Raw genomic sequence first — 26,049 nt, 5'->3', positions numbered from 1 at the left:
TCTTATATTAATTCTCTGGTTATACCTTGGGTGTTCTGAAAGCACTTTTAGGGGGTGGGAGCTTCCATGCTGAAGGGGATCTCCACAAGGGCAAAGGCTGCACTGGAATGTCTTCATATGGATTTTCTTTGGTGGGATCTTAAAAAAAAAAAAAAGGAAAATAAGAAAGTTTAGAGGAACATAATTACATGAGAACAAAGTGACTACATGTAAAAGGAAAAGAAAAAACTGACTGGTTCAGCTCTCTACTCTACATTGCTTTAGGGATATAGGTCTTAAAATCAGTGGTACTTTACACTTACAAACCACTCAGACGTCTAGCCAATCTAAAAGAATTCGCAAGGTACCACGCTGCAAAAGTCTACTTCTGAACTGAAGAGTCCACTAAACTAGATGTAAAATCCATTCGAGAATAAAGGAATTTATACAACAAAGTTTTCAATATTAAAAAGGAAAATCTACAGCAAGACATGCTTGATTGTAAAAGAAAATACTACACTCTACTTAAGGGCTGCCCCAACTACATACTCATTAAATTGAATTGCAGAGTTTGTGAACACCTACATATGATATCCTCATAGATATTGTCCTCAGACTGTGTGTAATAAAGTGCTGAGCCAGAATTTCTTCCAAGTTCTTCATGAATCTTCCGTGAGTTCCGATTTCGAAAGTGCTGAATGTCCTCAAACTCAAAGGATTTCCTTAAGAAAGGAGATATACTTTAAGGTTGTATCTTTTAAAACTATGGCATGACAAAAATTAATAAGTAAAGGACTTGTGTGAAAAATTACAAAGATGTTTTTATCATATACTGAAAAATAATAAATTAGGCTGGAGCCTTATATGAACCATGAGAAAAGTGAATGTTTTTAGCCAATTGCATGGGCTTCCCAGGTGGTGCCACTGGTAAAGAACCCATCTGCTGATGCAGGAGACAAGAGATGTGGGTTCAATCCCTGGGCTGGGAATATCCCCTGGAGGAAGGCATGGCAACCCACTCCAGTATTCTTGTTTCTAGAATCCCACGGACAGAGGAGCCTGGCTGGCTACAGTCCATGGGTTGCAAAGAGTCAGACATGACTGAAGCAACAACTTACCACGCACACAGCCAGTTACATTCATGTTCTTCTTTGGGTGCTTTATTAAATTTACTCTCTAATAAAAAGTGAGACTACAGCCAGCATGCCCTAAATGAAATAGAAGAACATACTAGCTTCCCTATATATTTTTAAAGATAGAAAATGGAAGTTTTTCGGAAACAGACTCATAGACTTAGAATGAACTTATGGTTGCCAGGGGGAGGATGAGGGAAATGGTTAGGGAGCTTGGGGTCGACATGTATACACTGCTATAGTTAAAATGGATAACCAACAAGGACCTACTGTATAGCACAGGGAACTCTGCTCAATGTAATGCGGCAACCTGGCTGGGAAGGGAGTCTGGGGAGAAAGGATACATGTATATGTATTATTAAGTCCCTTTGCTGTCCACCTGAAACTAATGTAACATTGTTAATCAGCTACACTCCAATACAAAATAAAAAGTTTTTAAAAAATAACGTGGCTAACATGTAGATCCACTGTCTTCCAGGTACATACATTTTATGAATATTACTTGATATGATCATTAAACTATCTCAGCACCGTAATTATTTTTTTTTCCTTGTGATGAGAACTCTTAACATCTCTTAGCAACTTTCAAATACACAATATTATGTTATTAACTAGCTTTATTGTGGTGATCATTTCACAATACATATAAATATCAAATTGCTATGTTGCACACCTGAAACTCATATAATGTTACATGTCAATTATATTTCAATAAAAATTTTTAATTAAAAAATATGTTTTTCTACGGTTGTGTCAGAAGATTGTCTTAGATATTACCTGTACTCCTAATACCCTTGTAGGTATTTTCCCCTTGGGTCAATCAACATCTGTATATCAAATTAGAGGTGTAACCCACACATGGAAATGGAAATTGGTTTGAAAAGGAAAAAGCTCAATGGTTCTCAAAGGAGAATACTGAAAATCATTACCTTTCAAATAAAAACATACCTTTTAGATCTCCCTCTGATTTTTCCACCATATTTCTTTGGTTCAGGTTCCTGAGAAGAGGCCAAAGAAGATTCTGCACAAGAATTATTTTCACAGTATTTTTCGTCACAGTTTCTTTCTTTATATGGCATAATGCCAGATTCAGATAAATATCTGAATGTCCTACGAGGTTTTGGCAAAGGATTTATAGAAGGTCCACATTCTTGTCCCTCAGGCTCAGAGTAAATGTTTTCTAAGCTCTTCGTTACTCCATATGAACTATTCAGAACTCTGAAATTCAGTTCTTTTTCTGAAGAGTCACAACGCTCTAAAGCCAAATTTAAGGCTTTATCTGGGGAAAGTGTTTCTATTTTCTTCCACAATATTTGTGAGGTATAGAAATTTCCCGGAGGTAATGAAGTCTCTGGATCTAAAACTTCTTTCCAGTTTTCAATTTGTTTGACCCGAGAACACACCCAGTTGGGTTCTGATTTATTTTTAAATAAGCATGTATCATCATATTCACGTTTTTCACTTTCATCCTCACTTTGATTGTGGCTTTTGACATCTTCATTAATACTCTGAACAACATTTTGAGTGTTGGTTACATCCAACTTTTTGCTCTTTCCCTCAGCAATAGGCGTTTTCTTAAGAATCTCTTGATTACAGTTATTATATCTCACTCCAAAGTCCTTTGGATGCCACTTATCTGGGTTAGATATACCATTAGTTCTTCCTTCCCACTGGGAAATTTTTTGCTTGATGTTTTTGCAGTGGCTTCTTGACAGTGTATGAACAGCAGAACGAGAAAAGCCAACATCCATGTTCCCAGTTGGGTGCATGACAAACGATGAATTTTACTAAGGTTCCATCAGAACTCACTGTGAAAAACTATATTCATTATCTCACGAGTTAGAATCCAAAATATTCCAGTATTTTCCTTTCATCTTTAACTTGAAAATCTTTTTTTAAAAAGAAAAATTCTTATCATCAATCCTTGTTGAAAATGGCTATAGCTCTATCTTGAATAATCCTATTAAAATGAGATGAATATGTTAACACAGTTTTATAATTTCCTAATTTAAATTCCACTAAAACACTGCCCACCTATCCCTAAATAACTCACTTATATGTAAAGATGTACCTGTCATCCATTAAGTAATTCAACTTCATTAAGACATTCCTAAGATAGCGGCATAATATTACAGAGAAAATATTATTTATGGTATTTCTCAAACTACCTGCTTTCATGTTCTGCGTATTTCCTAATATTAAATAGAATGAGGTTTTATAAGAGATTATAATAGTAGTATACAACATTATTTTGTAATAAATCAATTCTTTTTTTAAAAGAAACTTTATTATTTATTGACTGATTGATTTGGCTGCATATTGGGTCATGAGGGCTTAGCTGCCCTGTGGTATATGGGACCTTAGTTCCCTGACCAGAGATTGAACTTGCATCCCCTGCATTGAATTTTTAACCACAAGACCACCAGGAAAATCCCCATAAATCAATTATTTATGAAACTTTCACTTAATGAAACAGGAGCAACAGAGTACTATCAGAAATACATCTCAAATACCAATAGTTTATGTATAATTTCAGAGGAAGAGTCAATTAGTCTGGAAACACACCAATAGCTGATTTCCTTTTCTAGTCCTATGTTGAGAGACAATATTAGTTCATCACATACCCTTATTTCAACCTTGCTATTAGCAGTCCGGAATTTCATATTGTTTTGTTTTTTAGTTGCTAAGTCATGTCCAACTCTGCCACCCCATAGACTGCATCCCGCCAGACTCCTCTGTCCATAGAATTTCCCAGGCAAGAAGACTGGAGTGGATTGCCATTTCCTTCTCCAAGGGATCTTTCTGACCTGGGATTCAAACCCACATCTCTTTGCATTGGCAGGCAGGTTCTTTATCACCAGGGAAGAATTCCATATACACAGAGCTAAAGACAATCCAAGGTGCCATCAACTACCAGTTACTTTGAAATGTAATTACTTATTTCATCACTAACTGAACTTTCCACATCTCTGCCACCACATCCTTGACCCATGTCAGCACAAATACTTACAGCCACTGTCACATTCCTTCCTTTCATGCAGAGGCTTCACTCATTTAGGCCCATTAACTGTTTCCTCAAATGCAAAGTTTGGCAGAGAACTTTTCCTAGTAACTGAGTAAGGACCTGGTCTCAAGTTCTACTGTATACTGGTTAAAAATAGCAACTGATTCAATACTTCCTGAGGCAGGGGTCATCCTTCCTTGAGCTTTGTCTGTGTGGCCTTGATTAACAGGCAGGAAAAAGTCTTGGCCCAGCTCTGTTGGTGTCCCTGACCAAACCGATACATATACGACACACACATACACAATTTATTGTAGGCAGAGCAACTGCTAATCAGGACTTCTATCAATTTACAATATTTCTTCAAGTTTGTAGAAAAACCAACTCTGCTAGCAAGTAAACTTTGATGAGGTCTGATGTAAAGAAAAAGATGTTTAAAAATCTTAAGAAATTAAACTCACATGAGTGAAAAAACAAAACAAAACATAGCACCTAAATATAAAAGCTGTTGTGCGGAACTCTTGACAAAAGACGAAAGCATAGACTCTGAACCTCAAATCAGCTTCTACTGCTCATTATTAAAACTCTGAAAATCCTCTCCTACTTTCTGATGTTTACAGAGGATTCCTAAGGATTTTTAAAGGTGTCTTTGAGGCTCAGGTTTTCTTCACTACAGACAAAATAGGAATTTTTCTCTCTTTACTGTGAGACTAGTTGAGGTTTTGATACTTGTTAACTTTTTCATTACTCTTCCCTTGTTAACCTGTTTTAAGTATGAATGGGTCAAACTGAGAAGAAAAAGATGAAAACTGGTTGGGCTAAAAAAAAAAATGTTTAACTCGAAAAGTACTGGCAACAAATGGAATTTGTTGTCTATGGAATCCACATGCAAATATAAATGATGTGTGTTCATGGTGTTTCAGGGGCAACAGAGCAGCATAGCACCATGGAACTCCTAATGTGTTAATTGGTAGGCAGTATGCAGAGAAATACTACTTTCTCCTAAATGTGTGTATTAATACATGGCAGCTTTTTAAAATTGACAAACTATTTCAAATCCAAAAATTTTTAATGCATTCTAATTAGATTGATGCCTTCATTGATATTATAGAAAATCTATCTTTATACATCAATGCAAAGCTCTAATTTTTGCCAAATTAAACTTTTTGGAATGTGACTTGCCTAATCTTATATATAAGTTGTGATTTTGTCCTATCCAAAAAATAAGAATCACCAAACCAAGAGTTGCCTGTTTTTTCCTTACAGGCATCTCACATCTGATGGTCCTTTTTAGCCTAATTAAATTGAGTTGCTTTGCTACCCACCTCTTCCTGCCCCATGGCTCCTCCTAGCCAGCAAGATTTATATCCTTTCCCCCACTCCTCTAGTTTCTTGCCTTGAACTCCACTACCATTAGACATTCTCATCTATAAGTGCTGGCCCAGCTTTCCAGTCCTAGATCTCTCCAAACTTCATCTTTAGAAAACTTCCTAAAGCCAACTTATTCACATATTTGTTCATAGAGGTTGCTCTCTCAAGCTTGCCTCAACAGTTCTAACAGAAGCACAGATTAAGAAAATGTAACAGCTTCAACAATTTTTAAAATTTTGCTTCTTCTCTTAATGCTACAAAATGAGTCAAAGGCTTCTCCAACTATTAAAGACCATTAAGTCAGGCAGGACTCGCACAAAGAGAAACTAGAGCTCTTGAGAAGCACAATGGACAACCTCAGCAGAAGCAGCAGCAACTCACTCCCTCAGGGGAGCAAAAGTGTAAATGTGACAAACTAAGCATGATTTTAAAGTATAATAAAACAGAATATTTGGAGTAAATACTAGGAGAAAAAAGGTATTAACCAATTTTTTTCCCCTATTCGTTTTCCCAAAGAGGTGATTCTTAATCATGTCCCTTTGTTTTTATTTTCTATTGCTTCTGTGTTTACTTTGATCCAAGAAATACATCAACAGTAGTTTGTCAGCGTAAGATGTAATTCATAATATAAACTATCATATAAAGGATTTGGTGTTCTTAGCCTTTTAAGAGAAACCAACCAAAATCTATTCAGGTAAGTGAAATTCTCTGTAAGAAAGAGAATATTAATGTTCTATTTTACTAAATTCACGTCTACATAAGAAAGTTTCTCACTCCAAACCCTTTAAACTATTTTATTGATTAAATACAATCTGGCAAAATAGGAAGCATTTGGAATATTCTAAGTGTTAGTTGCTCAGTTGTGTCCGACTCTTTGCAACCCCATGAACTGTAGCCCGCCAGGCTCCTCTGGCCATGGAATTCTCCAGGCAAGAATACTGGAGTGGGTAGCTTATCCCCTTCTCCAGGGGATCTTTCTGACCAGGGGATCAAACTCAGGCCTCCTGCATTTCAAGCAGTTTCTTTACATTCTCAAAGTTGATTTTAAAACTGATAAAAGGGTATACTTTTATTTTTGGCTACACTAGGTGGTATGCAGGATATTAGTTCCCCAATCAGGGATCAAAGCAGTGCTCCCTGCATTGGGAGTGTGGAATCTTGACTACCGGACTGGCAGGGAAGTCCCTAAGAGTATATTTTTAAATGGTTAATTTTTTGTTATGTGAATTTTACCTCAATCAGAAAGGTTGATGAAAGGGACCAAGAAGACTCCCACTTTTGGTATGACATAATAATTGGACTAGACTTGCTTTCTCAACATAGATAACAATAAAACTGGTTAATAAATAAATGCTTTCAAATATTGGATAACAGCAAAGAACTCTGATTCTTGAAAAAGGAAAACAAATGAAGTGGACACCACAATGACCCAGTTTTCACCTTCGAGGTTCTTTTCAAAAAACAGCGTAGAACATGGTAATCATGCCCAACCAAGGAAAAAGAGACCAGCGTGTGGAGGGGCAGAGGCAAACGGAACCTTCAGGGTACAGTATCAGAGAGGAGGGAGTAGCACAGAGGAAAAGCTCCAGAAATCTAGAGGATCTACTTGAGTCGTGGGCTGAATATGTACAGGGTGATGTACAGGGTAACACTGCACAAGGCTGGACCACAAATTACTGGGAAAGAACAGCTAATTACCCAGTAAGCTGACTAATACCCAGAGTTAACAAAGGTCTGGGCAATGTTCAACTTCCAATGATCTACAGAAGGGAGGCCTTGTCAAATAGCCAGTAATTCAGTAGAGACAGTATGAGGTCACAGCTTCCCAGCTGGACTACACCAACCCTAGAGTGAAGGATGCTCTGCAGCCACCACAGAAAAGCTTTAAAAAAGCCTAAAAGGATCAAGTTGACTCAGAAGTAATTTAAATACCCACATAAACAAAAGTCAATAATTTTTACACGACACCAAAATCTAGACGTGCTGCAATATAACATTTACAATATCCAGCATCCAATAAAAATCACTAAACATGTAAAGAAGCGTGAAAATGAGACTCATAATCAGGAGAAAAATCAGTAAATAGGAACAGAACCAAAAGTGACAGACATGATAGAGTTGGCAGAGAAAGACTTTAAGTCAAATATTTTAAATATATTCATAAACTTAAAGAAAAATATGAACATAATGAGTAGAGAAACAGACGATATAAAAAAGAAAACAGATTAACTTCTGGAGCTTAAAAACACTTCATCTGAAATGAAAAGTTTGCTGGGTTATTTGAATAGCAGATTTATATACTGTAGAGGAAATGACCAGTGAAGTTGAGTAAGTAGTAACAGAAACTCAAAAACTAAAACAAAAACTGAAGCACAGAGAGCAGAAAAGGTTAAAAAAAAAGTCTTACTAGAAATAAGGGGGTGGGAGACAGGGGACAAATATTCAAGAAATAACAGCTGAAATTTTTCTAAATTTGATGAACACTCTTATCCCATAGAGCCAAGAGGCTCAAAAAGTGACAATAGGATAAATGTAAGGAACGCCCTACTAAGGCAAACCATAATCAAGCTGCTGAAAACTGATGATAGAAAATTCTTAAGAGCCAAAGGAAAGGATATATCTTACACACAGGAACAACACGGTATATCAGAAAACAATGGAGGGATTTCCCTGGTAAGTCCAGTGGCTAAGACTCCAAACTCCCAATGCAGGGGGGCTTGGTTTGATCCATGGTCAAGGAACTATATCCCACATGCTATGACTAAGAGTTCACATGCTTCATCTAAAGACCCTGTATGCCACAAGGATGATCGAAGATCCTGCATGCCGCAACCAAGACCTGGTGCAGCCAAACAGATAAATTTAAAAAATAAAAAAAATTTTTAAAGGAAACAATGGAAAATATTTAGGGATTTTCACAGAAGCCCAGGGGTTAGGACTTGCCAACTTCACTGCCGCAGCCTGGGTTCAGTCTCTGGTCCGGTCCTGTCCTGGGTGCTCAGTTGCTCAGTCGTGTCTGACTCTTTCTCGACCCCATGGACTGCAGCACGCCAGCTCCTCTGTCCATGGAATTTTCTAGGCAAGGATACTGGAATGGGTTGCCATTTCCTACTCCAGGGGATCTTTCTGACCAAGAGGTTGAACCTGAGTTTCTTGTACAATCTCTGGTCAGGAAACTAATATCCCACAGGCACTCGGTGCACCCCCACCCCCCAAAAAAACACACAAAACAAAAATTTTAAATGCTAAGGGGAAAAATAACTGTGAATCTAGAATTCTAGACAAATCCTTCAAGACTTGTGAATTTGTCACTGCTGACCTGCACTCGGCCAGTGACATAATTTGTCAGCCCCAGGACAACATGAAAATGTGAGGTCCCTTATTCAAAGTGCTTTAAAGGCATATACGAAGCTTCTTCCTTTTTCCTGGAAGTCTCCCTTTCAACTTGTCTCAGTTTTAAATTGATTACTTAATGTTTTCTGTAAAAAAATTTTTTAATTTAAATCATTTGCAAGCTTTAACCATTCATCTATATATTATAGAACACCATTTTAAATGCAAATATCAAAGCATGTAACTTGAATGCAGAATCAGTGAACGTAAACAATTCCTATTTCGTGGCCTGTCTTGATGGGTTACTCCAGCTGGCCACAAGAGACAAATGTAGCCAGGTTCAGGAAGGTTGGAAGGAGGATGAGAAGGTCCCCTCAGGCATGGTATCTAGCCAAGAGAATGCTCTCAAGCCTAGGTATACTTGGGAGGTGGGTGCAGATCCTCACAAGAACCCGGGAGCCCAGTCCTGTGATGTGGGGCGTGCATGTGCTAACCTGGGCCTAGTGGCTGCTGGACTCCCCCGCCTGCTACCCACCGAACCAAGAGGCCACGCTCCAGCTGAGGCAAGGTCTGGGCACTACAGTCGGGTGTCTCCCCATTTCACAGGCCTGCCTCTTTAACTCATGACAGACAGGTAACCCCTGAGAGTCTTTAAACCTCTACCAGAACACATTTGATTTCTGGATGGCGGTGGGCAACAGACTTGCCCCTGCAAAACCAACACCTCTGTTTGGTGGCTCGCCAGATATACCATGGTGCTGTCAGTATGGGGTGGGACGTCCAATTTCAACCTTCAAACACCCAAGCGTCTGCTGAGAGTACAGGGTGGCAGTCGTCAGAGGGTACAGGTGAGAAAAGGGCAATAGGGCAGGGCCAGATATGCCAGGGAGTCAGAGAGAGAAAGAAGACAGCTGGAATCCAAACTAGCAAGATGGCAGGAAGGCAGACTGTTTATGCAGTGTGACTCCAAGCCCCTAGTACACACTACATTGTCCAATTAGACTTCACTTACAAAACTCAAATTCAAAGATAACATTTATCAGAATTTCTAGATGGTTACTGCACAGCATAAAATCCCACAGGGCCCTTCTAAGTGTGGGAACCTGTGTTACTACATTGATCATATGCCCATGAAGCTCGACCTGCTTACACCATAAGAAATGTTAAAGAAAGTTATCCAAATTGAAGAAAAATGATACCAGATGGAAATCCAGATATAAACAAAGAAATGATGAGAATCAAAAAATGCTACACATAGATAAATAAAAAACACATTGGACTTCCCTGGTGGTCCAGTGGTAAAGAATCTGCCTGTCAGTGCAGGGGACACAGGTTTGATCCCTGGTCTGGGAAGATTCCGCATGTCACAGGGCAACTGGGCCCGTGATTCACAACTAATGAGTCTGTGCTCTAGGGCCCTTGTGCAGCAAAGAGCCAGCGCAGCCAAAAATAAATAAATCCATTTAGAAAAACACATTTTTGCCATTGTTAATCTCTAAAAATGATTGACTATTTACAGTAAACACAATAAGGTACTGTGGAATTTAAAATGATGTCAAAATAAATGTAAGACAAGAACACAAAGGAGGGAAAGAAAAATGGAAGTACAGCACTAAGCTTCTTACTTTACATATTAAGTGGCACATTACTTGAAGGGGATAGGTTGAAGTAGTATGGTGTAAATTCTAAAGCAACCACTAAAAGAAAAACAAGGAATAGCCAAGAAGTTAATAAAAAATATTAAATGAAATTCTAAAAAATCCTCAACGCAAAATAAGATGTGGGAGTGAGAAGAGACACAAGAAAAACAGCAACCACAAAATAACCACATGGGACAAACAAAAAATGAATAACAAGATGATATACTTAAATATGACCATACCAATAATTATGTTTTATAAATAAGCTAGCTTTAAATAAAAGGCAAAGATGATCAAACTTGATAAAAAAGCAAGACCTAATTCTACACTTCTATAAATTGCACTTTGAATAAAAAGACATAGATCAAGTTAAAGTAGAGACAGAAATACTGAACACTATAATAAGAACACTGGATTGTCTATATTGACATCAGACTCCTGGGCAAGAAAATTAGCACAAGTAAAGAGAAACATTTCAAAGATAAGAGAGTCAATTCATCAAGAAGAAATACAATCCTAAATGTTTATGTACTTAATGATAGAATTTCAAAATGCAAGAACCAAAAATGTCAGAGCTAAAAATGACAAATGAACAAATCCACAATTTTTGTAAGTATTTCATCACTGTTCATCAGTAGTAATTGACAGAAAAACAGAAAATCAGTAAATATATACAAGACTTGAATACTACTATCAACCAACTTGACTTATTAGTGATATTTTAGAATACTACTCCCAACAATATAATTCAAATACACATAGAACATTTACCAACAGACCGTATGTTGAGCCATAAAATAAGACTTGATAAATTTAAAAGGACTGAAATCATTTTGACAATGTTTTCTAACTCACAATGGAACTGAATTAGAAATCAGTTATAAACCAAAAGGAAAATCCCCAAATGCTTGGAAATAAACACTTATATTACAAAAGAAAAAAGGAAGTTTAAAAACAATGAATGAGGATATTATTTCTTGGTGTTTTAAGTTGGAACACATTTTACCCCATTAAGTTTCAAGCTATATTTTAATTTTCTCTCCAGATTAAATGCTCTAGTTTAACATATGTCTAAATTATCTTACAGCCAATCCAGCACAAAATCTACCGTTCTTTTCAAAGTTACATTTCTCTAAACCATGCAGTGAAATTTGGGTGTCATCATTTCACCTAAGACATGAACAATAAATGATTTAATGTTCTCCCTCAAAAAGGAAAAAAATAAACCCAAAGCAAATGGAAGAAAAAAAATAATAGTGAGTACTGATAAAACAGCAACACATGAATAATGGAAAAGTATTAATAACACAAAAAAGTTACTTAAAAAGGTCAATAAATTTATAAACCACTAAGTAGATGAAATAAATAAAAAAGAGAAAAAAAAGGACAAATTAGCAATATCAGGAATGAAAAAGGGGGCATCACTGCAGATCCCACATTAAAGGACATAAAGGACTACTATGAATAAGTTTATGCTAGTAGATTTGACAACTCAGACAAATTTCTTGAAAGAAGCAAAGTGACAAAACTGAAGTAAGAAGATCTAGGAATTCTGAATACCTCTATACTTACTTTAAAATTAATTTAAAATTTTTAATTAAAAACCTTTCCATAAAGAAAACTCCAGGTCTACAGAGCATCACTGGTGAATTTCATTAAGCATATAAAAAATAATACCAATCTTATACAAACTCTCTCATAAAACAAAGAAAAACACTTTCCAACTCATCTTATAAGGACAGCATCACCCTGTTAGAAAACCAGACAAAGATTTTACAAGAGAAGAAAAATAAGACTCATGAAAAAAATGTAAAAATTCTTCTAAAATATAAGCCAGAAAAATCCGTAAATATAAAAAAGTACAGTTTAACAATGATGCAAAAGCCATCACATTTACGACATAAAGGGAATAAAAAACACTCACACTGGTCAAAATGGCCATCATCAAAAAGCCTACAAATATCCACTGGAGAGGGTGTAGAGAAAAGGGAATCCTTGTAAACAGTTATTAGAAATATAAATTGGTGCAGCCACTATGGAAAACAGTATGGAGGTTTCTTTAAAAAAAACTAAAAATAGACTTATATGCATCAGCAATCCCACTTCTGGGCATATATCTGGAAAAGATGAAAGTTATAATTAAAAAGGATATATGCACCCCTATGTTCACAGTGGCACTACTTATAATAGGGTGATACGGAAACAACCTAAGTGTTTATCAACAGATGAATGGATAAAGAAGATGTCTTGTGTACACACACACACACATACACACACACAATGGAGTACTACTCAGTCATAAAAAAGGAAAAAATTTGCCATCTGTAACAACACGGATGGACTTGGAGGGTATTATGCTTAGTGAAATAAGTCAAACAGAGAAACACAAATACTGTATGCTATCATTTACAGGCAGAATCTAAAAACTGAAACAAATGAATGAATCTAACAAAGCAGAAACAAACTCACAGATAGAGAAAACATCAGTAGGGAGATGGAAGGAGGGGCAAAATAAAGGGAGGTAATTAGGAGGCATAAAGTACTATGTATAAAATAAATAAGCTACAAGGTTATATTGTACAGTACAGAGAATATAGGCAATATTCCATAATAAGTATAAATGGAGTATAATATATAAAAATTTTGAATGTTTCACACTTGAAATTAATATATTATTATATACCAACTATATCTCAATTAAAACAAACAGATGTAGAAAAAGCATTTGAAAAAATTCTTACCCATCCATAATTGGAAAAAAAAAGAACTCTTTAGAAAATGAGTAATCAAATTTCTATAATGTAATAAAGGGCATCTATGAAAAAAAAAAACTGGTAATATCATACTAAGTGGTAAAAGACTGAACACCTTTCCCTTAAGACTGGGAAAAAGGCAACAATGCCTTTTTTCCCCACTTTTATTCAACCCTATGTGAGAAGTCTTAATGCCATAAGGCAAGAAAAATTTTTTTTAAAGTTTGGAAAAGAAGTAAAACATTTCTGGGGCAAACAACATGATGATATACTTAGTCAATCCCAAGAAATCCACTATTACAAGCTAGTAGAATTCATGAGAATTTAGCAAGGTCTCAGGTGACTTCCCTGGTGGCTCAGACGGTAAAGCGTCTGCCTATAATGCGGGAGGACCTGGGTTTGATCCCTGGGTCGGGAAGATTCCCTGGAGAAGGAAATGACAACACACTCCAATACTCTTGCCTGGAAAATCCCACGGACAGAGGAGCCTCGTAGGCTACAGTCCATGGGGTCTCAAAGAGTCAGACATGACTGAGTGACTTCAATTTTGCTTTTCAGGATACATGGTTAGTATTTAAGATTTAACTGTATTTATAGATACTGAGAGTGCTAGAAAATAAAATTTAAAATAACATTTATAGCAGCATGAAAAACAGGAGACAAGTACTTAGGAGTAAAAGACTCACACACTGAAAAGTACGATACTGCTGAGAAAAATCAAAGAATAATTTTAAAAAGATATACCACATTACTGAACTAAAAGCTTTCATTTTGTTATGATGTTTGATTCTCTCAAAATTGAACTGCAGATTCAAAAACACAATCCTAATCAAATTCATAGCAGGCTTTGTAGTAGAAACTGACAAGTTGATTTTCAAATATATATGGAAATTTAAATGACCTAGAATGGCCTAAAATTTTCAAAAATAATAAAGTTATTCAAGGCATTATAAAGCTGTGGTAATCAAGACTATGTGTATCAGTGAAAGCAGAGATAAATGGATCAATAGAACAGTGCAGAGCCCAGAAACAGACCCACATGTATTTCAGACAATTGATTTCCACAAAACTGGAAAGGAGTAATCTTTTCAGTAAGTGGCACTGCGACAAATGGATATTCATATGGAAAAAAATGAATCTCAACCCTTACCCATACTATATACCAAAATTAACTTGAAATGTACAAGAGTCCCCTCCCTATCCATGAAGGGTACATTCCAGTGGATGCTGAAATGGCTGATAATACCAAACCCTACATATATTGTTTTGTCCTGTAATGGGTGGGTAGCAGAAATAGTGTGGATTCTCTGGACAAAAGGATTATTCATGTTCCCCAAAGGACAGAGCAAAATGGTGGGAGATTTCGTCATGCTGCTCAGAACAGCATGCAGTTTTAAAATTATAAACTGTTTATTTCTGGAATTTTCTATTTGGTATTTTAGGACCACAATTGACTGTGTGTAACTGAAATCGCAGAAATTGAAACCACAGATAAGGGAGGATTACTGTATCATAAACCTAAGCCTAAGAGCTAAACCTATAAACCTTCCAGAAGAAAAAACAGGAAAAAAAAAAAAATTCTCTAACTTTAGGAAGGGAAGAGATTTCTTAGAATACAAAAAGGCATAAAGGCAAAAACTTGCTATATGGACTTAATCAAAATGAAGATCTTCTGCTCTTCAAAAGATGTTTTAAAAATGAAATGGCAAACCACAGTGAGAAGTGTTATACACAATACATAATCTGACAAAGATTTAAATTCATTACATAAAAACTATAACAAATGAATGATAACTCACTCAATTAAAATGTACGTCAGATATGAATAGACACTTTACAAAAGATTTTAGGAGTAGCCAGTAAGTACAATAAAGCACCTGAAAAATGTACACTGTCATTAGTCATCAAAAACATGCAAATTAAAACACAAGATACCACTGCATACCCATCAGAATCACTGAAATTAAAAAGAACTGCGGTACTAAATATTGGAGCTCATGTTACTCTAACACTGCTGGTGTAATATGGTACAACCATTTGGAAAACAGTCTGGCAGCTGCTTATAACATTACTAATAAACACGACTGCCTTGTGTGTGTGGCTACGCAGCTGCCCAGTCTGACTCTTTGTGACCCCATGGACTGTGGTTCACCAGGCTCCTCTATCCACGGAATTTTCCAGGCAGGAATTCTGGAGTGGGTTGCCATTTCATACTCCAGGGGATCTTCCCCACCCAGGGATCGAATCCATGTCTCTTGCATTTCCTGCACTGGCAGGTGGATTCTTTACCACTGTGCCTCCTGGGAAGCCCAATGAGTGCCATATGAGATAATTATCAGACAGGCTGGGGGCTGGGACCTGGGACACTGCTGCAGTCCTTAGGACTGGAAAAATGTCTCCTAGAGCAACAGAATACAAAGAAATTATAAGGAACTAAAAATAACTGTGTGCATAAGCAGTTGGGTTAAATAAGGAACAAGATACAAAATGAGCAAATATGTAACTGCCACATCCAAAGTGCTGGGAGCAAAAGCAAGGTACAGGGCATGATCCCTACATAATGCATCACCAAGAGGGTGGGCAGACCACCAAAGTCACCCCCACCCTCACCCTATTTAAACGACCAGCTCCCTCTCTCACCCATCCCCCAACCTCAGGGAACAAGCAAGGAAACCTGTTACTTGTTTTTGTTTCCTCCTGCTGCTGCTTGAGGACCATTAAAGCCTTGCCCGAATTTCTTATCTGGCCTCTCATCAACTTCTCTATTGATTAAAGGGTCCAAAAACCAGGCTCTATAAAAATCTCACTTAGGCATTTCATATGAAAGGAAAATATATGTTCACACAAATATTAATACTTTTATATGAATATTCATAGCGGCTTTATTCATGCTAGTCCCAAACGAAACAACTAAAAAGGTCATTAAGAAGTGAATACACAAATTGTGATATAATCATACAATAGGATATTACTCATCAATTAAAAAGAACTAATGATATGAGCAATAACTTGGATGTCTCTCAAAAGCATTATGCATAAATGAAAGAGTCCATACAGTATGATTCCACTTATATGAAATTCAAGAACAGGCGAAACTAATCTATTACGAAAGAAAGCAAATCAGTGCTTGCTTAGGGCCAGGAGGGTAAGCACTAACCACAGAGACATATAAGGGAACTTTGTGGAGTGATGAAAATATTACACATCTTGATTGGGATAGTAGTTACACAGCTGTATACATCTGTCAAAGCTACTGATCTTATATGTGTTATAAAATGGGTATATTTCACTGTTTGAAAATTTATCTCAGTGAAGTTAGTTTTTAAATGTGAAAAAAAAGGTGAAATATTTAATTGGTGGTAAAATATTTAATACACTGAAAATCCTATGTATTTTTGCCCTTAATTTGAATGAGAAAAATCATCCTGACTTTTAAGACATTTAAAACATGTCATTTACTTCAGAAATATGTATGACATCCCTTCTACGTGGAATCTAAAAAGAAATGATACAGATGAACTGACTTATAAAACAGAAAGAGACTCACAGACTTAGGGAACGAAATTATGGTTGCTGGTGGGAGGGATGGGGCAAAGGGAGAGAGGGAGTTTGGGATGGACATGTATACCCTGCCATATTTAAAATGGATAACCACCAAGGACCTACTGTATAGCACATAGAATTTTGCTTAATGTTATGTGGCAGCCTGGATGGGAGGGGAGTTTGGGGGAGAATGGATACATATATGTGTATGGCTGAGTCCCTTCACTGTTCACTGAAACTATCACAGCACTGTTAATTGGCTATATACCTCAGTACAAAATAAAAAGTTAAAAAAAAACAACAAAAAAGATAAGACATGTCATTTACTTCAAAATTAATTTCCACAGTGGTTCAGTTAAAAAACAGATTCAGTTAGCCTACCTCCTTTCCTCCTCATAACAACCTTGATTATTATATTATTGGACACATTTTTGTAGGTGAGGATACTTGTGCTCAGAGAAGATAAATGAATTGCCCAGGTCACAAAGTCCAAGGTTTTCTTCTATATCACAGCTATTATTAAAAACTTGACAGGTCAGTTCATTTCAACCTGTTTTTCCTGTGCCAAAGCCAGAGACACTGAGCTCTCTAATTGTATGCCATTCCAAGAAAAAAAAAAAAAGCCAGCAAGATTTAACCTCTTGAATCTGAATACTTTCAGAGAAAACACTGCCAATACCAAATTTAAAAACAAAAGTTCTCCTCTTTGAAGTTAACGCCCCTCAAAAAAGGTGTTACTGATCTTCTTTATCCTTAATAATGAAGTGGGAATCTTTTAATTAAACTGTTAAATTTGTTACTAAAGTAAACAAAACCCAAATGCAATGAATTTCAATTTAGGGACAATTTAACTTTGACTAAAATAATCTTCTATTCAATTTTCACATAAGGCTTGCTGCCTGGATGCAAAGCAAGTTCTCTACTTAATAATGGTCCATATTTGTAATGAATTGCAGACCCATATATGTGTAATGAATCTTAGACCTTTTGGAAACAGTGAATATATGCTGAATAAGATATGTTAATAACTATAAACAAAAACCACTCTTTGTATTCAAGCCTAAATTCTGTAGGATCAGTATTACTTTTCTCTGAACAACAGACTGGTCAGGAAATCTAAAATGAGTTGTCATACAACTGTATTCTTAAACACTTATATAATCTGACTTTTCTTTCTCATAAATGCATTTAGCTCTCAATAATACTACGCTATTCACTGCAAAACTTCCATTAAGCTTTTAGCTATTCCTTTGTTCGAAGAAAGAAGGGGGCTTAGGTGTAGATGCCTATTTTTTAAATACCAGTTTCAGGTGTAACGCCAGAATGACTACTGCTATCTGAAGAAAATGGATGCCAAAAAGATTCTAACTACTCAGACACTAGAAGGAACACAGTCAAATGAAAACAGAATCACTACTGATGTCATAAGGGTGGCTTATTTCAGAAGAGAAAAGACTAAAGATAAAATCTCTGAGAAAGACGATTCCCACCCCCACCCAAAAATAACCTCTACTGATTTTTCAAAATGTAATCATATTACAAAGAGGTGAAGAGATTACGATTCATTTTATGCCTACAGCATACAAGGTCCTTTAACAATTATAGTGCTCCTCTCAGCCAAACGAAGTAGATATTAATTGCTCTCTGCATATTCTCCATTTGAAAAGTAGAGATGAGCGATTTTCTCAACAGTCCAAGGTTTCAACAGCTGGAGGAGCTAGGATTCAGACCTGAATGTGCCTACCCCAACGTCATTTGCTTTTCCCACTCAGTATATTACACTGTTCCCCAAGCAAAGAGTTTGTAGAAATCAGAAGAAATGGAGTACAGTCCTAACCCTGTAACTTAATTGGCTGTGTGACCTTAGCTGTGTGACTTTACCTTTTGGGGCTTCAGTTTTCTCATCTGTAAATTCTGATTTACCACTGATCTTTGTGTACTTTCTTTAATATTTCTTGTAGTTCAGTTCTGTGGTGAACAAATTTCCTCCTCTTTTATTAATCTAAAATAACTTTATTTCACCTTCATTTTTTAGAAGGATAATTTTGCTGGATACAGAATTCTAGATTGATAGTATTTTTCTTTAGTTATCATTCTTCTGATTTGCAGTCAGCATTGTTTCTACAGAATGAGAATTTTGCAGCCATTCTTACGTCAATTTCCCTGCATAATATAGCTATTTTTTCCTAACTTCTTTTCAGATTTACTCTTTATCTTTGCTTTTCAGCAATTTGGCCCAAGTGTTGTTTCAGTTATATTTATCTTGTTTGAGGTCTGCAGAGATTCTCAGATTTTGAGTTAGTGTTTTCTATCTGCCTTTCCCCCCCCTTTGGACTCAACTCTGGCAGAGCATCAATGCACACTTTCTCTATGCCTCCCACACTCACCTGTGATGCTGCTTTCTTAGTAAAAATATGAAGATGGCAGACACAGCAGATAAGTGTTGGGCCAACTGGTTTATTGTTGCATTTGGGGTTCTTCCAAATTCCAATCCACATTCTAATTCCAAAAGTCCATACGTTAACTAAGGCTCGGCAGATCTCCCCTTGACTTTGTAAAGCCTCACCATCTGTGTCAGGGTTCCAATATCCAAACCACATGCTTGTCCCCAAGTATGAAAGTTGCTGTGGCTTTCTACTCACTTATAAACAATTCATTTTGGAATTCAGTTCACTGAATTTCTTTATGCACTTCTCTATCTGTGTTAGCCACTCAGTCATGTCCAACTCTTCACAACCCCATGGACTGCAGCCCACCAGGCTCCTCTGTCCACGGAATTCTCCAGGCAAGAATACTGGAGTGGATAGCCATTCCCTTCTCAGGGGATGTTCCCAACTCAGCAGTTGAACCCAGGTCTCTTGCATTGCAGGCAGATTCTTTACCATCTGAGTCACCAGGGAAGCCCCAGAGAAATATGTGATTTTTATTTTGTCCAAGATTTTCTTGCTACTATGGCAGCAAATGTTTTCTGAGTCCTTCTAAACCTAATTAGAAGAGAAAGTCATAAAATGTTTTTAATGAAACAGAATAGTCTGAAATAGAAAAAATCAGAACACACTGCATGTAAATAAGGAAAAATATCACTTCAGATATGTTTGTTTCAGATGTATGTGTGTTCTTAATAGTTTACAAATGTGTTTATCATGTTTTTGGAAAGTTTCTTCTCTAGAGACATTGAAGTCTGCCTCAGAATAAAGCACAGTTTAGAAAAAGGATATTAGGACACCAATGTGCAAAAAAAACAGTCTAGTCCTAGATCAACTTCATGTATTCAAACTTTTCAGAAACCCAAAGGCTTTTACGTATCACACAGAACAAAATAAGCCCCTGTAAAAATATATAAAACTCAAAATTATCATAATAGGCAACTGCTGTTAGAGAAGACCAAAACACATTCAGATATTTTAATAATAAAGTCTTTGAATTTTTAATTAAATCCAGTTTCTGGACCGATGTATTGTAATTCAATTTGTTGTTACTGATTCCTATTATTAGGTTAAGAGTGCAAAGAAAGATTCTGGAGAGAAAATATGCTCTTTTTATATTTTGCTTCCTTAATAAAAATCTTTTCAAAATCTCTTTTTTAAGCACGGGAGAAAGAGCCAAGCATATTCTCTCAATGTAGGAAAGCTATTCCTGGGGAAGAGAATAAATAGCTTTTAACTCAGCAATCAATGAAATAAACCACAGAAATGTCATAAACGTATATGGAGACTCCAATAGTTAATTTATGTGGGCAGCATCATGGCTTATGGTACAAAGAGAGCAGGCTTTGGAGGAAGACATCTGGATTAAAATTCTCTACAATTTACTCTGTGGTATGGCCTTGTACTCTTAACCAATCCAGCCTTAATCTATAACAAAGGAATAAGACTTACCATCAGTTATTGGAAGGATAAAATGAAATAATATATTAATATAAAGTATCTTGCACAAAGTATGCAATAATGCCTATGACATTACTGTCACAACTTACTTAAATATTGTATGTGTATGGGAATCAGTACAGAGCCTCGCCAACCTAACCTCCTGAATGCTTCTCTTCTTTTTTTTCCCTCCACCTCTCTTCATTTTTATCACCATTACAACCACCTTAATTTATGCTCTATCACTCTCCTAGATCTAATTCTTCTAAGCCTGCTTCCTCATCTATAGAACAATCATAATGATTATAGGTAATAGCAAAGTGGGCACTTACTATGAGCCAGGCATAGTTCTATTTGCTTTACCAGTATTAATTCATTTAATTCTTGTGACAAGGCATAAGTAGGTTAGTAGTATTGTTTTTCTCATTTTTCAGAGGAAGAAACAAGGCACAAAGAGGTTAAGTAACTGACAGAGGTTAAGTAACTGATGTTATCTTAGCACTCTCTGCCCCAAAAGACAGAAGTATTTATTTGTTCTGTAAGGTTCTTGTGGGGATTAAATATGAGATAATGTAAATGTTTAAAACAGTTCCTGGCACTTAGTAACTGCTCAGTAAGTAATAGTTAACTATTAATTACTTCATGAACATACCATAAACTTTCAAGACCAGTTCAAAACTTCCTGTGAGATCTTCCTTAGCCCTTTACCCAGAGTTAATCCCTCTTTCTGTGCTCTCCCATTACACTTAACAGTATTCTGTAATTGTTTCCCAATATTGAATACTCCTTACAACAAATACTTCTTCATACTGCTCCATGACCTCAAGAATCTTAATATTCTGGAGTCATTCTTCCTGGGTATATTTAGGGAAAAAAGGAAACTCAGGGATGAAAATGAAAAGAGAGATAGCATTAACAGCCAAGAGGAGCAAATGCTTCTGCAATGCTGCCCTTTTTTTAAAAAAAGATTATTTATGGCACGTGGGCTCAGCAGTTGTGGTGGACAAGCTTAGTTGCCTCATGGCATGTGGGATCTTCCTGGACCAGGGGTCACACCGATGTCCCCTGCACTGGCAGGCAAATTATTAACCGCTGGATCACCAGAGAAGCCCCTGCAATGCTGTCTTGAAAGACCTAATGTCTTTAATCTCAAAAAGTCACTCTTGTACTTGTTACAGCAGAGGATGTTAAGACATGCATCAGAGAAAACTGAGCATCATAAAACCTGCTCAGGAGGATGGGTAGGAATTTGAACTGCATATGGTATTTGCTTTTTTTAAATTTCTATTAAGTATATTTAATTAAATATTAATATAGTATTTAATCTGTAAAGCCTCAAGATAAATTTTTAGTAAAACCCACAGGAAAAAAACTTGCCTAAAATTTGTCACTAAATTTAGCAAAAAATACTTTAAAGCAAATGATAAAGGAATAAAGCAACAAAGGAAAAAAATTAAGTGTCAGACTGGCTTCTGCCTTTCAAAACTTTTACCATTTTGCTGTTTCTTGAAAAACAAATCTTCAAAGCAAGCACATACAGGATATCAGCCTTTTTTGGGGGGAGGGGATATCAGCCTTTTATCTCACTCCTATCAGAGGAAACAGCCTTATAGGTAACTAAAAATGATTCCCAAAATAGCAAAGAAATGTAAAAAACCCCAACATTACTAATAATAGACAACATAAACATCTCCAGTAGTTATTCTGCCTAACTACAAAGCAAGAAACATGATTCTTCAAAAAAACTGAATTTTAACAATTCTATAAACTCTGTTGAAACATCTGTCATGGGAATTTTTGAGATTTTTCTAAACTGAAAGAATAAAAACTGATAGTTGATTTGATGCAGATTATATTCAGAATTCTGAGGCACAAGTCAAAGACTTAGAATAATATTAACTTTGGGATAGTGTTATATAGTTGGTTATCCACATTACTCAAAAAATATCCAAATGATTATAATTCTTCTTTGGTGTTCACTGATTTTACTGGGTACTATTGGAGGTTTTACTTGCTACAGCTGTGTGACCTTAGGGGTTATCCCTATAACTAACCCAAATGATGAATGTTCATGTTTCCCCAAAATTCACAGGGCTTCCCTGATAGCTCAGTTGGTAAAGAATCCACCTCCAATGCAGGAGACCTGGGTTCCATTCCTGGGTGGGGAAGATCCCTGGAGAAGGGATGGGCTACCCACTCAAGTATCCTTGGGCTTCCCTCTGACTCAGCTGGTAAAGAATCTGCCTGCAATGGAGGAGACCTGGGTTCAGTCCTTGAGTTGGAAAGACCCCCTGGAGAAGGGAAAGGCTACCCACTCCAGCAACGTGGCCTGGAGGATTCCATGGACTGTATAGTCCATGGGGTCACAAAGAGTAGGACACGACTGAGCACTTTGACTTTTCAAATTCATATGTTGAAGCACTAACTCCCATTATGATGGTATTTGGAGGTGGGACTTTGGGAGGTAATTATGAGGTTGAAGTCCTCATGAATGAGATTAGCGTCTTTGCAAAAGGAGACACAATAAAGACGATCTCTCTCTCCACTCCAGGAGGTTTCAATGAGAAGACAGCCATCTGCAAACCAGGAAGAGGACCCTCACCAGGAACTAGATTGGATGGCATCTTGATCTTGGAATTCCAAGCCTCCCGAAATGTGAGAACTAAAATTTTGTTGTTCAAGCCACCCAGTCTACGGAAATTTTGCTATACAGCAGCCCAAACTTACTAGGACAAATGGTAACTCTTATTGGCTCCTCCTTCAAACATATCTGTAACTCTAACCATTTACCATCTTCACTGCTATCACATGAATCCATGTCACTGTCATTTCTCCCTCTCTCATTTTTCAATTTTTACTCAGTTTTCATAGTCCATATCCATCTTACCCATATTTCTCTATGCCTTCACCCTGCTATAGTTTCTCCATACAGCTTATCGCTTAACTGAAATTCTGTTATTTGTTTACTTGTTTGTCTCCCCTATTGGAACATAAGCTTTTTCACTACTATATTTCAGCACCTAGAAGACTATGCACCAGACAGTAACCCCTTGGTAAATATTTGTTAAATGAATGACTATATCCTGACTATAAGAATATATAATAAGGAAAGGTTTATAAAAATTAGCAGTGCCTATTACTTTAAGGGCCTCTAATGATTTGAAGTTGCTCCATTCATTGAATACGAAAACATCTTCGAATACTTTGAAGATAAATGTGCATACGTGCTAAGTCGATTCAGTTGTGTCCGACTCTTTGCAACCCTCTGGACTGTAGCCTGCCAGCTTCCCTGTCCATGGGATTCTCCAGCAAGACGCTAAAGTGTGTTGCCATGCCCTTTCCAGGGGGTCTTCCCCACCCAGGGATTGAATCCATGTCTCCTGCAGTTCCTGCACTGCAAGCAGATTCTCTACTGCTGAGCCACCAGGGAAGCTCTTAAAGATAAATGAATAATACCAAAACAACTTACTTATAAGCATCACAATAAAGACTTTTTTGTATATTTCCTATTTGCCAGGACTACATGTATAATCTCATTTAATCCTTACAATAATACTTAGAGGAAGATATCTTCATTTTCTAGATGAGGAAACTGAGGCTTAGAAAATTAGACAACTTTTTAAGCTCACATATGTTATTATAGGGGCTTCTCTGGTAGCTCAGCTGGTAAAGCATCTGCCTGCAATACAGGAGACCCCAGTTTGATTCCTGGGTCAGGAATATCCCCTGGAGAAGGGATAGGCTACCCATTCCGGTATTCTTGGGTTTCCCTGGTGGCTCAGATGGTAAAGAATCTGCCCGCATTGTGGGAGACCTGGGTTCAATCCCTGGGTTGGGAAGATCCTCTGGAGGAGGGCATGGCAATCCAATCCAGTTTTCTTCCCTGGAGAATCCCCACGGACAGACAAGCCTGGTGGGCTACTGTCCATGTGCCCACAGAGTCAGACATGAATGAGCGACTAAGCACAACACGGTGTATGTTACTCTAAGTAGGAAAAGCAGAATTTGAACCCCAAAACCCTTGCTATTATTAATACCATGTAACATATTACTTGCATGATAAGACATTTTAAAGGGGGGGCAATATCTAAGACGGAGTCTCTAAATTTCAATTCTAAACCCCTATGAACAAGAAAGAATGATTTATTTTATAAATTATAGACATACACAACTATAATCACAGCATGCATATTATAAACATAAAAATTAAAACTTTAAAAGCATGAGGTATTTTAAAAATCATGTTATTATAGTTTTCTTAAAAATTAAATATGTAAAAGGAGGGTAAAATAACCATATCACTCACTAAAATATGATTAATTACAAATATTAGTAAAAGCAATGTGATTAAACATGATGATTTTGCCTTGAAACAGCAATCCAAAGATCTAGTTCTAAATTCAGTTTATTTCAATTCCTGGTTCTAAGGGTATATGAGCTGAATTATGTCCAAATTCACATGCTGATATCCCAATCACTAATACCTCAGAATATGACTATATTTGGAAAGAGAGCCTTTAAAAAGGTAGTAAATTTAAAATGAAGTCACTAGGGTGGGCCTTAATCCAATATGACTGGTGTCTTTATAAGCAAAGAAAATGTGGTCACAGACAGCAGAAGACACTGTGAAGACACAGGGAAAAGGCAGTCATTTACTGATTTAAAGCCAAAGAGAGAGGCTTCAGAAGAAACCATCTATACCAACACCTTAATCTCAGACTTCTAGCCTCCAAAAGTGTGAGAAGATAAATTTTTGCTGTTTAAGCCATTCAACCTGTGGTACTCTGTTATGGCAGCCTGATCTGACTAACATAAATTATATAAACAGTAATTGAATACGATTAACTCCCCACAATACATAGAGTCAATGAAAGAAGAACTTCACAGACAGAATCAAAATACTCATCGGTCAATTTCATTCACCAATTAAGCAAGGATTTTTATTGAAATCTGATTAGTAACCTCCATCTTAGCCAATGTTTGTCAACTATACTTGCAAACTAATTGGAGAGTATTATACTATTTAAATTTTTAAGAAACTGATTAAAAATCCCCTGAGATTACTTTGAAAGATTTCAAAACAGACTAGAAAATTGTTTCCAAGCATCCTAAGTGTGCAGATATGGAAGTTTTACAGATGACACACACACTTTGTCTTGGGCAACAATAAATAGCAATGGGATGATCAATGATCAAAATTCACTCTCCAAATTTCATGAGTTTCTTTAGAAAACAATTGATTTCTCAGTGATTATTAACTTTTGTCTTTAGGAAGACATTAAATGTGCTTATATTCAATTTTTTTGCTGATTATGACTTATCACAGAAAACCAACAATTTCTGAATTCTTACAGTAAAGGAAAATTGTGTGACATTTTAAGTTTGGCAACTTCATGCCAATGTTCTTCTTATGTTCAATGACTATAATGA

The 26,049-nt window shown here is 36.6% G+C and overlaps 1 protein-coding gene across 5 annotated transcripts in view; it reads right to left on the bottom strand.

Moving 5' to 3' along the window:
* DENND2C (DENN domain containing 2C) overlaps positions 1-26,049 on the bottom strand; it is an 87,202-nt gene that overhangs the window by 36,923 nt on the left and 24,230 nt on the right. For 3 of the 5 annotated variants that reach the window (XM_065906543.1, XM_065906577.1, XM_065906569.1), the window contains exons 2-4: positions 2,061-3,072; positions 565-701; positions 26-138 (exon numbers count right to left, since the gene is read on the bottom strand). In XM_065906543.1, coding sequence (XP_065762615.1) covers positions 26-138; positions 565-701; positions 2,061-2,881 — 1,071 coding nt within the window. In that variant the 5' untranslated portion in view covers positions 2,882-3,072. Of the gene's footprint in view, positions 1-25; positions 139-564; positions 702-2,060; positions 3,073-15,362; positions 15,443-19,140; positions 19,388-26,049 lie in introns of those variants that run through there. The other 2 variants (XM_065906552.1, XM_065906562.1) reach the window with 2 other exon arrangements.

Source organism: Muntiacus reevesi, chromosome 1 (assembly GCF_963930625.1).
Source record: "Muntiacus reevesi chromosome 1, mMunRee1.1, whole genome shotgun sequence".
Classification (NCBI taxonomy): Eukaryota; Metazoa; Chordata; class Mammalia; order Artiodactyla; family Cervidae; genus Muntiacus; species Muntiacus reevesi.
This window is presented reverse-complemented; position numbering and strand designations above follow the sequence as displayed.